The following is a 13,457-nucleotide window of genomic DNA, read 5'->3' on the forward strand; positions in this document are numbered from 1 at the left end:
GGAGTTGTCTTTCTCCAGGAGCAACGTGATGTTGTCGGCACTGCTGGCCCGCGGCTTTCGTTTTCAAACGTCAGCCTGCTCCCCACCGAGTGCTGGGTGAAAGAGGGTACCTTGTCCCGAAGCATCTCCCCCACTCCCGCGCACCGCCACAGGAACAAACCTCTCGGCCAGGTCACCAATCTAACCAATCCCATCTGTCGGCGTGCAGTCCAAATCCCAGCCGTGTTCACACCTGACGTGCCCTGGCTCCAGCAATTCGGCAGACTTACCGTACCAGGCACCAGTCTCTCTGCAAGAACCTCCTCTCACACATCTCCTTTAAACTGCTTCCTCCCCTCTGCTCTTCACATCTCCATTCTCACTTCTCTCATTTTCTCCGTCGCTCCCACCACACCAGAGGAAACACTGTTCTTGGCAACAGCCTGAGAACTGATGGAAGTATCTCTTTGATCCTGGGCAGATGAGGCCATTGACTGGGTGGGGTAACTGTTAACTGTGACCGTGGCTGAAGTGGAGGGTGAACAGAAATGGCTGACCGTTTGGTGAAGGTCAAAGAGCACTGGCAAACACACGGGTGGTATTTGTAACAAAATGAGTTTAATATCAACATTTGAGAGTAATCTCAGTTGCTAATGTAAAAATGTTTAAACAAGTTATAAACACTGGACAGAGAATTAGATTCCATGCTTTGACGCTTTGGCTCCTCATAGCTCCCAGAACGAGAGAATTCCTCACATCATTAATAACAGAAAGTTATTATAGGAAGGAACAAATTCACAGACTGAGTCTGTGTAGGAGAACACATGGTCCAGCAGCACTCAGTGTCCAGCAGTGGCAGACACTTTGAACAAAACATTCAGACAAATGTTTCACACTCAGTATATTTGATTTCACATGATGTAACTGATGTAGAAGTCACACCCAGTTCTAGCATCTAAAGTTGACTGTGACCATGCATTTTCCTTTACAGAGACAGTGATTGCTACTGGCTGCGTGCTGGGATCACATTTTGAAGGGGCATTCTAATTTCCCAAAAATACCTTTTATGCATAGTATGTACAGTAAAACTCTCAGGGCATGTGATTATCTAAATTCAGTGTTGCGAACAGCTGACACATCAACGCAGCTCCAACCTGTACAAAGGTGAGGTCCCAGGGAGGCTGTCTCACACACCCGCCTCTGGGCGTCGTCTGCGGTACTTCTCACCCGCTCTAACACGGAGGTCACAGTGCACTTCAGCTTCTCTTCCCCAGTCCAAGCTTCAGGCAGATCATTTCCACACATTAATCCAGTGTCAGTTCCAGTTGCTTAACGTTCTCAGCGTTGTTCAATCACGCTTTGTCCTGACACTGCTGGAACCCCTCTCCTTCCCGTGACTGATCGGATAGATCCTTGCTCCCTCCTCGGCATGGAGGTGGGGAGCCACCCACTGAACACTGGGAGAACTGATGGGATGACGGTATTGTGCAGTCCGCACTGAGTCGCCCTTCCGGGCGGGCAGCACCACCATCAGCCATTGCCTGCCTCTGTGTTCCGGCGGAGCCCCCCGCAGAGGGAGCTCTGCAGGGTCACAGGCTCTTCTCACGGGTGAGGTGCTGCCTGAGCAGTCATCTCCAGCAGGTGCCCAGGGTGAACCAGGGCCCGGCAGCTCAGCGATGCGTCTGCTTGCCAGCGAGCACCCCACTCCCGAACACCATCCCGGGCACTGGCACTGAAACAGCAGGCCTGGCCGGGGGCCTGCGAGCCGATAGGACCACTGAGGGGTGAGCAGGACCCTTTGTAAAAGCCGAGAACTGCTGGTAGCACTCCTCCACTACGGCGAGTTGAAGTGGGACACGGGCACAGATTACCCACCGCACACACTCACCCAATGTGATCGCGGACCTTCAGACAGAATAGATAGAGGGGCTGTTACACCCAAGGTGCAGGAAAAGGAAGGGCAGTCGGGAAGGAGGAAGGGGTGCGGAGTGCCCCTGTGGCCATCCCCCTCAACAACAGGCATATCACTTTGGATCCTGTTCGGGGTGGGGGAGGGGGGGAGACAGGGATGGTGACCTAATAGAGGAAAATCACAGTCGGGCCCCTGGCACAGAGTCTGCCTCTGTGACACTGAAGGGAAACGGGGAGAAGATAGGGGATGATAGGGGACTCATTAGTGCGTGGTAGGTCACGTCTAACCAATCTTATACAGAGTTTTTCAAGCAAGTTACCAGGAAAGTTGATGAGGGCAAGGCAGTGGATGTCGTCTACATGGACTTTAGTAAGGCCTTTGACAGGGTCCCGTATGGGACGCTGTCCAGAATGTTCAGTCGCTCGGGGTTCAGAATGAGGTAGCAAATGGGGTTGGACGTTGGCTTTGTGGGAGAGGCCAGAGAGTGGTAGTGGACGGTTGCCTCTCTGACTGGAGGCCTGTGACTACTGGAGTGCCACAGGGATTGTGGCTGGGTCGGTTAGTGATTGTCATCTACAGTATATCAACGATCTGGATGAGAATGTGGTAAGCCGGATCAGCAAATTAGCAGATAACACCAAGATTGGAGGAGTAGTGGAGAGGGAGGGAGGCCATCGTGGCTCGTCGAGGGATCTGCGTCAGCTGGAAGAATGGGCTGAGAAGTGTCAGATGGAATTTAAGGTAGACAAGTGTGAGATGTCGCACTTCGGTCGGACCAGTCAGGGTAGGTCTCACACAGCGAACAGTCGGACACTGAGGAGGGCGGCAGAGCAAAGGAATCTGGGAACACGGGCCCATAATGCATTGAAAACGGCGTCAGAGGTAGACAGGATTGTAAAGAAAGCTTCTGGCACATTGGCACAGGAAATGGGACGTTATGTTGAAGTTGTATAAAACATCGGTGAGACCTAATTTGGAGCGTTGTGTGCAGTTTTGGTCACCTGCCTACAGGAAAGCTGTAAATGAGGCTGAAAGAGAAATGAGAAAATTTACCAGGACTATTGGACCTGAGTTATAAGGAAAGACTGAATAGGTTAGAACTTCACTCCCTGGAATGTAGAAGATTAAGGGGAGATTAGATAGAGGTTTACAAAATTATGAGAGATATAGATAGGGTAAATGCAAGCAAGCCTTTTCCACAGAGATTCAGTGGGATTACAACTAGAGGTCATGGGTTAAGGGCTAAAGGTGAAAAGTTTAAGGAGAACATGAAGGGAAACTTCTTCACTCAGAGAGTCAAGAAGTGTGGAATGAGCTGCCAGAACGAGTGGAGCATATGAGCTGGATTTCAACGTTTAAGAGAAGTTTGGATAGGTACATGGATGGTAGGGGTATGGTCCGGGTGCAGAATGATAGGACTAGGCAGCTTCAATAGCTCAGCGTGGACTGGATGGGCCAAAGTGCCTGATTTGGTGCTGTAGTTATCTATGGCTGATAAATAGTGGGCACAGCATGGCGTATGATTTGTAAAGGTTGAGAGATATCACTGGATATGTAGACATTCCCCTGGGCCGTACTGGAGGGCGGTGGGGGGTCCGGGGGCTTTGGTCTGCCAAATGAGCTACGGGTCTCAGTCACAGTTCCAGCGTCTGTCCCAGAACTTCACCCTACAGCCGCATGCTTATCTCATCCCAAGTGGAGGAGCTGGAACTGGGAATTCTGCAAGGTGGGTGTAACGCATCAGGGCCCTGTGATCAAACCTGCTCCGTGTGCAGGAGCTCGGGCACTGGACTACGTGAAAGGTCGGTGCGGGGAGGGGAAGGATAATCGGAGGGCAGTGGTGGTGAGGGGTCAGACCTGAGCAGATGGATGTTTCCCCATCCGGCAGCTAGGCACAAAGTCCCCTCCACCTCGTCCTCAGCCCTGCTACGACACATGTGCACCATATTGGGGAACCCCTGATCTGACGGCCCTTTCCCATTCCCCAAAGTCCTGCTCTGGTTGCATGTTGCTGTCTGTTGAGGACGGATACTGCACAGCAGTATCCACAGCACTGCTGCCTCTCAGGCCAGTCACAGTTCAATTGTGTGGCAAACCACTTGCCCTGTTAGGGTCTGGATTTCGGGCCAGTGGGAGGGGTCGGGCTGATCAGGGCAGAAGCCCACGCTCTGTCCCATCCCGGCCAGATCTCCGGACTAGTCTCCGGCTGCTTTTCCAAGCTTCCTGGGGTCTGACGCAGCCTCCATGCAGCTGTGATCACGAAATATTCCCTGGACAACAGATGGCAATTTATCCTGCACCGTGTCCTGCTGTATCATCTGGTGTTCCCTCTGCTTCATCGCCTCCACCACATCCTGTCCAGGAAGAAGTGGACAAAAAGGTGCCTTTAGTCACATGCTTATAGGGAGGTTTCCCAGGTCCCCACTGAATTAGGAAAGTGAACCCTTGAGATATTTCTGACCCCTCCCTACATCTGCACCCTAACCCTCCTCCATCCTCTGGCCCCATGCCCCCACTCCCCCACCACAACACCAGCCTCCACTTCCCCAAGATGACCCTGATTGACAATGAAATCCAGAAATGTACCGGATCAGAATTGTTTTCAAACAGCAGAGAATTGTCAGACTTCACATGAATCCTCGGCTTATTGATTGCGTCTTCAAGGCTCAGCCCAAACCATAATTTATTCATAATAACCTGCAGGTGAAAGGGCACAGGTCAGACATCAGAGGGCAAGACAGTCACACAAACAAAAGATCAGATAGCAGCTAGATCAAGGATCAGAGGGCAGGTGGGTCACACAGGTCAGGGATCAGAGGGCAGGTGGGTCACACAGGTCAAGGATCAGAGGGCAGGTGGGTCACACAGGTCAGGGATCAGAGGTCAAGACAGTCACACAAACAAAAGATCAGATAGCAGCTAGATCAAGGATCAGAGGGCAGGTGGGTCACACAGGTCAGGGATCAGAGGGCAGGTGGGTCACACAGGTCAGGGATCAGAGGGCAGGTGGGTCACACAGGTAAGGGATCAGAGGGCAGGTGGGTCACCCAGGTCAGGGATCAGAGGGCAGGTGGGTCACACAGGTCAGGGATCAGAGGGCAGGTGGGTCACACAGGTCAGGGATCAGAGGGCAGGTGGGTCACACTGGTCAGGGATCGGAGGGCAGGTGGGTCACACAGGTCAGGGATCAGAGGTCAAGACAGTCACACAAACAAAAGATCAGATAGCAGCTAGATCAAGGATCAGAGGGCAGGTGGGTCACACAGGTCAGGGATCAGAGGGCAGGTGGGTCACACAGGTCAGGGATCAGAGGGCAGGTGGGTCACACAGGTAAGGGATCAGAGGGCAGGTGGGTCACCCAGGTCAGGGATCAGAGGGCAGGTGGGTCACACAGGTCAGGGATCAGAGGGCAGGTGGGTCACACAGGTCAGGGATCAGAGGGCAGGTGGGTCACACAGGTCAGGGATCAGAGGTCAAGACAGTCACACAGGTCAGGGATCAGAGGGCAGGTGGGTCACACAGTGACAGAGCAGAAAACACAAGCATAAACAACTGACAAGTCGAGTTGGGCTGAGAGGTTTTCAAAGTGAAGAACTTCTGGTGATTGTTTCACAGATGATGCTCGCTGGGCATTTCTGGGTGGCTTTTCTGTTCTGGGTTTTCAGCAGCTGACACACTGCGTCCCTTTGTAGCCAACTCTCTCAGGCCTGCCAGGAGCCAGAGTTCACCATTCACCCAGTACATTAGGTCCCTGCACCACGGTTTCCAACTGCCTCAAGGGCATTTCACCAACCCCTTGGTCTCCTCTCCAGGAGCATCTGAACAATGAACCATCCTTCCAGAGGACTAGGGGCAGGCCTCGGTACTGACACACTGCACTCAGGCACACGTCGGAAACCAATGTGGCCAAGGATGCGATGAAATTATCACTTGGTTTTGGGTCAGTTACAACGCTGAGGTCTGCTTCCTGGGGTCACAAGGGACTGCAGATAATGGAATGTGGAGCACACTGGGTTAGACCACAAGACCATAAGACAGAGGAGGAGAATTAGGCCATCTGGCCCATTGAGTCTGCTCCGCCATTCAATCATGGCTGATCTTTATTTCTCCTCCTCTACCCCAGTTCCCAACCTCCTTCCCGTAACCTTTGATGCCAATGTCCAATCAAGAACCTATCAATCTCTGCCTTAAATACACCCAACGACCCGGCCTCCACAGCTGCACGTGGCAACAAATTCCACAGATACATCACACTTTGGCTAAAGAAATTTCTCCATATCTCTGTTTTGAAAGGGCGCCCTTCCATCCTGAGGCTGTGCCCTCTTGTCCTCGACTCCCCCACCATGGGAAATAACTGCCATATCTAATCTGTTCAGGCCTTTTAACATTCGGGATGTTTCTATGAGATTCCCCCTCATTCTCCTGAACTCCAGGGAATACAGACCAAGAGCTGCCTGACGTTCCTCATACGGTAACCCTTTCATTCCTGGAATCATTCTCGTGAATCTTCTCTGAACCCTCTCCAATGTCAGTATATCCTTTCTAAAATAAGGAGCCCAAAACTGCACACAATTCTCCAAGTGTAGTCTCACAAATCCCTTATAGAGCCTCAACATCACATCCCTGCTCTTATACTCTGTACCTCTAGAAATGAATACCAGCACTGCATTCGCCTTCAACCCACTCAACCTGGCAGTTAACCTTTAGGGTATCTTGCACAAGGACTCCCAAGTCCCTTTGCATCTCTGCATTTTGAATTCTCTCCCCATCTAAATAATAGTCTGCCCGTTCATTTCTTCCACCAAAGTGCATGACCGTACACTTTCCAACATTGTATTTCATTTGCCACTTCTTTGCCCATTCCCCTAGACTATCTAAGTCTCTCTGCAGGCTCTCTGTTTCCTCAACACTACCCACTCCTCCACCTATCTTTGTATCATCGGCAAATGTAGCCACAAATCCATTAATCCCATAGTCCAAATCATTGACATACATCGTAAAAAGCAGTGGTCCCAACACCGACCCCTATGGAACTCCACTGGTAACCGGCAGCCAGAATAGGATCCCTTTATTCCCACTCTCTGTTTTCTGCCGATCAGCCAGTGCTCCACCCATGCTAGTAACTCCTCTGTAATTCCATGGGATCTTATCCTGATAAGCAGCCTCCTGAACGGCACCTTGTCAAAGGCTTTCTGAAAATCTAAGTACACCACATCTACTGCATCTTCTTTGTCTACCCTGCTTGTAATTCCCTCAAAGAATTGCAGTAGGTTTGTCAGGCGGGAAACCATGCTGGCTTTGGCCTATCTTGTCATGTGCCTCCAGGTACCCCGTTATCTCATCCCTAACAATCAATTCCTACAACCTCCCAACCACCAATGTCAGCTTAACAGGTCTATAGTTTCCTTTCTGCTGCCTCCCACCCTTCTTAAATAGCGGAGTAAATAACATTTGCAATTTTCCAGTCATCAGGTACAATGCCAGAATCTATCGATTCTTGAAAGATCATCGTTAATGCCTCCACAATCTCTCCAGCTACTTCCTTCAGAACCCGAGGGTGCATTCCATCAGGTCCAGGAGATTTATCCACCCTCAGACCATTAAGCTTCCTGATCACCTTCTCAGTTATAATTTTCACTGCACAAACTTCACTTCCCTGACGCTCTTGAATGTCCAGTATACTGCAGATGTCTTCCACTGTGAAGACTGATGGAAAATACGCATTCAGTTCCTCTGCCATCTCTGCACCTCTCATTACAATATCTCCAGCATCATTTTGTATTGATCCTATATCTACCCTCGACTCTCTTTTACCCTTTATATACTTGAAAAAGCTTTTAGTATCTTCTTTGATATTAGTCACCAGCTTCCTTTCATAATTCATCTTTTCCTTCCTAATGACCATCTTAGTTTCTTTCTGCAAGTTTTTAAAAGCTTCCCAATCCTCGATCTTCTCACTAGCTCTGGCTTCCTTGTATGTCCTCTCTTTTGCTTTTACTTTGGCTCTGACTTCACTTGTCAGCCACGATAGTGTCCTTCTTCCCTTTGAAAATTTCTTATTTGGAATATAACTGTCTTGTGAAGGGTTGGGTAGCGTCTGTGGGGGATCCTGCATCAGACTGAGAGTGGAGAGGTGGGTGACTCCGTTTTTATCTCTTTCTCATGACATCCTCTCGTCCCGTCATCCACTTGCCTCACACTCCCCCTCCTGGTTCCATCCACACAGGATCACCCACTCCCCCATCTGACATTTTCCTCTCCCCGATGGCTCCCACTATTATTTTCTTTACCTATCCGAGTCCAGCATTGGAAACCCTTTCTTCCTGTTCATCTCCCTCATCTCACCTTCACCCTCACATCACCTCACTCCACCTGCCTCTACCTATCACCTCATCACCGTCACCTCACCCCACTTCACTCCATCTGCCTCTACTGATCAACTACCAGCCTCTTGTCTCTCCATTCCATCCCTCCCTCTATCTTCCCATCATCTTTTACCCCTCCCTGAAAAACTAATCACCTACCTGCTACTCCTTTGATCCACCAATCACCTATCTAACACTCCTTCATCCACCAATCTCCTAACTTCTACTCCTCCTTGATCCACCAATCACCTATCTAACACTCCTTCATCCACCAATCTCCTAACCTCTACTCCTCCTTGATCCACCAATCACCTATCTAACACTCCTTCATCCACCAATCTCCTAACCTCTACTCCTCCTTGATCCACCAATTACCTATCTAACACTCCTTCATCCACCAATCTCCTAACCTCTACTCCTCCTTGATCCACCAATCACCTATCTAACACTCCTTCATCCACCAATCTCCTAACCTCTACTTCTCCTTGATCCACCAATCACCTATCTAACACTCCTTCATCCACCAATCACCTACAGGCCCTTGTCTCACCTCTCCCCTTCATACAAGCCAGCACCAGAAACACTGATAATCCCTCCACTCCTCCCCCCTCTTCACAGATCTGCTGAGGAGTTCCTCAGTCAGACTGTGTGTGTGTTACTCGACTCTGCCAACGGAGCCCTTTGGCAGTGAAGACTGGAGAAAGGCCTCAATTTGATCTCCAGGTGAGTATGTGAGGTATGTGGAGGTGTCGGGTAGGGAGTCGTGAGCCCTCACAGAACCATACTTCAGACCATGACAGCCAAACCTACATCATGGACACAAAATATCATAAAATCATGAGGGGCAGAAACAGGGAAAAAGCACAAAGTTTCTTAGGGAAAGGGAACAATTGTCCCAAGAGCACTGATTTAGAGTGAGAAGGGAACGATTAGGAGGAACCTGTGGGTGTCTGCAATGAGCCGGTACAGGAGGTTATTGAGGTGGCTGGACAAGTACATGCATAAAGAGAGGTTTAGAGGGCAAATTAGTCAGCATGGACCAGTCGTCCTACGAATGTTTCCCTACTGGGCCAAGCCCTTCCAGATATAGCAGCCTCCAAGTAAGGAACTTGCAGCGCTATGAACAGGCCTAGCGGCTGGGGGCGTATCAGAAGGTCAGGAGTAATCCTGACCCCTCCGGGCAGTTACCACCAATGTTCCCGTTTCACTTCAGGTCCGGCCAGAAGATCACAGCCTTGTCGTGGTGGCTTGGAGGCTCAATGATCCAGAGGATCACAGCCTTGTCGTGGTTTGGAGGCTCAGTGATCTAGAGGATCACAGCCTTGTCGTGGTGGTTTGGAGGCTCAGTGATCCAGAGGATCACAGCCTTGTCGTGGTTTGGAGGCTCAATGATCCAGAGGATCACAGCCTTGTCGTGGTGGTTTGGAGGCTCAGTGATCCAGAGGATCACAGCCTTGTCATGGTGGTTTGGAGGCTCAGTGATCCAGAGGATCACAGCCTTGTCGTGGTGGTTTGGAGGCTCAGTGATCCAGAGGATCACAGCCTTGTCGTGGTGGTTTGGAGGCTCAGTGATCCAGAGGATCACAGCCTTGTCGTGGTGGTTTGGAGGCTCAATGATCCAGAGGATCACAGCCTTGTCGTGGTGGTTTGGAGGCTCAATGATCCAGAGGATCACAGCCTTGTCGTGGTGGTTTGGAGGCTCAGTGATCCAGAGGATCACAGCCTTGTCGTGGTGGTTTGGAGGCTCAGTGATCCAGAGGATCACAGCCTTGTCGTGGTGGTTTGGAGGCTCAATGATCCAGAGGATCACAGCCTTGTCGTGGTGGTTTGGAGGCTCAATGATCCAGAGGATCACAGCCTTGTCGTGGTGGTTTGGAGGCTCAGTGATCCAGAGGATCACAGCCTTGTCGTGGTGGTTTGGAGGCTCAGTGATCCAGAGGATCACAGCCTTGTCGTGGTGGTTTGGAGGCTCAGTGATCCAGAGGATCACAGCCTTGTCGTGGTGGTTTGGAGGCTCAATGATCCAGAGGATCACAGCCTTGTCGTGGTGGTTTGGAGGCTCAGTGATACAGAGGATCACAGCCTTGTCGTGGTGGTTTGGAGGCTCAATGATCCAGAGGATCACAGCCTTGTCGTGGTGGTTTGGAGGCTCAATGATCCAGAGGATCACAGCCTTGTCGTGGTGGTTTGGAGGCTCAGTGATCCAGAGGATCACAGCCTTGTCATGGTGGTTTGGAGGTTCAATGATCCAGAGGATCACAGCCTTGTCGTGGTGGTTTGGAGGCTCAGTGATCCAGAGGATCACAGCCTTGTCGTGGTGGTTTGGAGGCTCAGTGATCCAGAGGATCACAGCCTTGTCGTGGTGGTTTGGAGGCTCAGTGATCCAGAGGATCACAGCCTTGTCGTGGTGGTTTGGAGGCTCAATGATCCAGAGGATCACAGCCTTGTCGTGGTGGTTTGGAGGCTCAGTGATCCAGAGGATCACAGCCTTGTCGTGGTTTGGAGGCTCAATGATCCAGAGGATCACAGCCTTGTCATGGTTTGGAGGCTCAGTGATCCAGAGGATCACAGCCTTGTCGTGGTGGTTTGGAGGCTCAGTGATCCAGAGGATCACAGCCTTGTCGTGGTGGTTTGGAGGCTCAATGATCCAGAGGATCACAGCCTTGTCGTGGTGGTTTGGAGGCTCAATGATCCAGAGGATCACAGCCTTGTCGTGGTGGTTTGGAGGTTCAGTGATCCAGAGGATCACAGCCTTGTCGTGGTGGTTTGGAGGCTCAATGATCCAGAGGATCACAGCCTTGTCGTGGTGGTTTGGAGGCTCAGTGATCCAGAGGATCACAGCCTTGTCGTGGTGGTTTGGAGGCTCAATGATCCAGAGGATCACAGCCTTGTCGTGGTGGTTTGGAGGCTCAGTGATACAGAGGATCACAGCCTTGTCGTGGTTTGGAGGCTCAATGATCCAGAGGATCACAGCCTTGTCATGGTTTGGAGGCTCAGTGATCCAGAGGATCACAGCCTTGTCGTGGTGGTTTGGAGGCTCAATGATCCAGAGGATCACAGCCTTGTCGTGGTGGTTTGGAGGCTCAATGATCCAGAGGATCACAGCCTTGTCGTGGTGGTTTGGAGGCTCAGTGATCCAGAGGACTGTGCTGGATGGAGCTCGGGCTTTATGCTTTGGCCCTTGGTAGGGTCACCCATGCCAAACAGGTCACAGGATAGAGGCCAGACCAGGAATGGTCCACCGGTCCTCCAGGTTTGGGGGTTCAGATCAGGGCTGACAATAGTAACTGGTCAAACAAAACTGTTTTGAAGACAGCAATGAAGAATTTACAGCTGAGTTTACAGTGTTGTTTATTTACACTGTTCCTCGGCCTGCACCCGGGACTTGCACGACCGACAGGAGTGAAAACTGAGCTACTGACGGGACCCTGAACACCAGCAGAGTTGGGGGATCTTCATTGCTGACCCTGAACACCAGCAGAGTTGGGGGATCTTCATTGCTGACCCTGAACACCAGCAGAGTTGGGGGATCTTCATTGCTGACCCTGAACACCAGCAGAGTTGGGGGATCTTCATTGCTGACCCTGAACACCAGCAGAGTTGGGGGATCTTCATTGCTGTCCTGAACACCAGCAGAGTTGGGGGATCTTCATTGCTGTCTTGAACACCAGCAGAGTTGGGGGATCTTCATTGCTGTCTTGAACACCAGCAGAGTTGGGGGATCTTCATTGCTGACCCTGAACACCAGCAGAGTTGGGGGATCTTCATTGCTGACCCTGAACACCAGCAGAGTTGGGGGATCTTCATTGCTGTCCTGAACATCAGCAGAGTTGGGGGATCTTCATTGCTGTCCTGAACACCAGCAGAGTTGGGGGATCTTCATTGCTGTCCTGAACACCAGCAGAGTTGGGGGATCTTCATTGCTGTCCTGAACACCAGCAGAGTTACAGGCAGCAAACAAGCAGGCTGGTCAATTAGTGGGATTTAACCTCCCCATTGCCTGCAGTGGGGTATGTCTCCCATTCCGAACGAGCATCCCTCGATCCTGTACACAAACATTGGCCCAGGGGCTGGTTCTGCATGGGGTGGCCCAGAGTGCCCACAGGGATCATTCAGCCAACAGGATTTGGGAGGACACCAAAAACCGATGCTGGTTTCCACTGGTGTGCGTGTACTGTGGACAGCACCCTGACCAGCTCCAGTGCACACACAGGGAGCTTCGGACCCGGCCTCACCCTCTGGGACCTTTCTCACTACTACCATCAGGAGGGAGGGACAAGAGCCTGAAGACACACACTCCACAATTCAGAAACAGTTTCTTCCTGTCTGTCATCAGGTATCTGAACACTGTCTCTCTTTCACACAATTTATTTCTGTTTATTTCAGGCCAAACATCATAACGGGGAAGAAATGTGATCTAAGTGACTTTGACGGTGGAGTGATTGTTGGCGCCTGTCGGGGTGGTTTGAAACTGCTGATCTCTTCAGATTGTCACACACAACACACTCGAGTTTACAGAGAATTGTGTAAGGAACTGAACACACCCAGTTAGTGGCAGTTCAGTGAGTAAAAATGAGAGAGAATGTTTGACTACCAGCAAGGCGACAGTAACTCAAATAACCACTTGCTACAACAGCGGTGTGCAGAAAAACAACTCTGAGCCGTGAAGTGAAGAGTCAACAGCAGCAGAAGACCATGAACATACAGACACTCTGTGGCCACCGGTTAGGTCCAAGAGGCCAGAGGCCGGATGTGCACAGCTCGATCTGGGATACGGGCACTTTCCGCAACGCAGGCCTGATGTCCAGCCTCAGGCCCACCTGAGTCCATAAAGCTGAAGATCACCTTTTACCTGAGCAGTGGCGCTGATGATCTTCTTGCCTCCAGCTGCCCCGACCAGCATCATGGAGCTTTTGTCCTTCGACAGCAGTATCGTGGGAGTCATGGAAGACGGGGGCTGCCGCTGGGATAGAACTGAAAGAGAAAGCGGAACCAATCTCTGAGTGCATCAGTCACTCCTGATCTGCCACCTCACCTCCCCTTGCCCCTGTGACATCATCAAAGGCCAAATGGATACTGAGAGGAAGACAGTTATTTAATTAAAGGGGATGATGAGCCAGCGACTCTCCCTCAAACACAGCCTGTAGTGGAATTGCTAAATTGTTGTTCCACAGTGAAAATCTTTGCTTGGATGCCATCCA

General features: G+C 51.0%; 1 protein-coding gene across 1 annotated transcript in view; it reads right to left on the minus strand.

The window, feature by feature from the left end:
* Positions 1-578: 578 nt before the first annotated feature.
* LOC140732866 (glutathione hydrolase 5 proenzyme-like) overlaps positions 579-13,457 on the minus strand; it is a 255,965-nt gene continuing 243,086 nt past the window's right edge. The window contains exons 11-13 of the mRNA XM_073055495.1: positions 13,109-13,230; positions 4,478-4,588; positions 579-4,245 (exon numbers count right to left, since the gene is read on the minus strand). Of these exons, the coding sequence (XP_072911596.1) occupies positions 4,087-4,245; positions 4,478-4,588; positions 13,109-13,230 (392 nt within the window). The 3' untranslated portion in view covers positions 579-4,086. The remainder of the gene's footprint in view (positions 4,246-4,477; positions 4,589-13,108; positions 13,231-13,457) is intronic.

The sequence above is a fragment of the Hemitrygon akajei genome, chromosome 9 (assembly GCF_048418815.1).
Source record: "Hemitrygon akajei chromosome 9, sHemAka1.3, whole genome shotgun sequence".
Lineage (NCBI taxonomy): Eukaryota > Metazoa > Chordata > Chondrichthyes > Myliobatiformes > Dasyatidae > Hemitrygon > Hemitrygon akajei.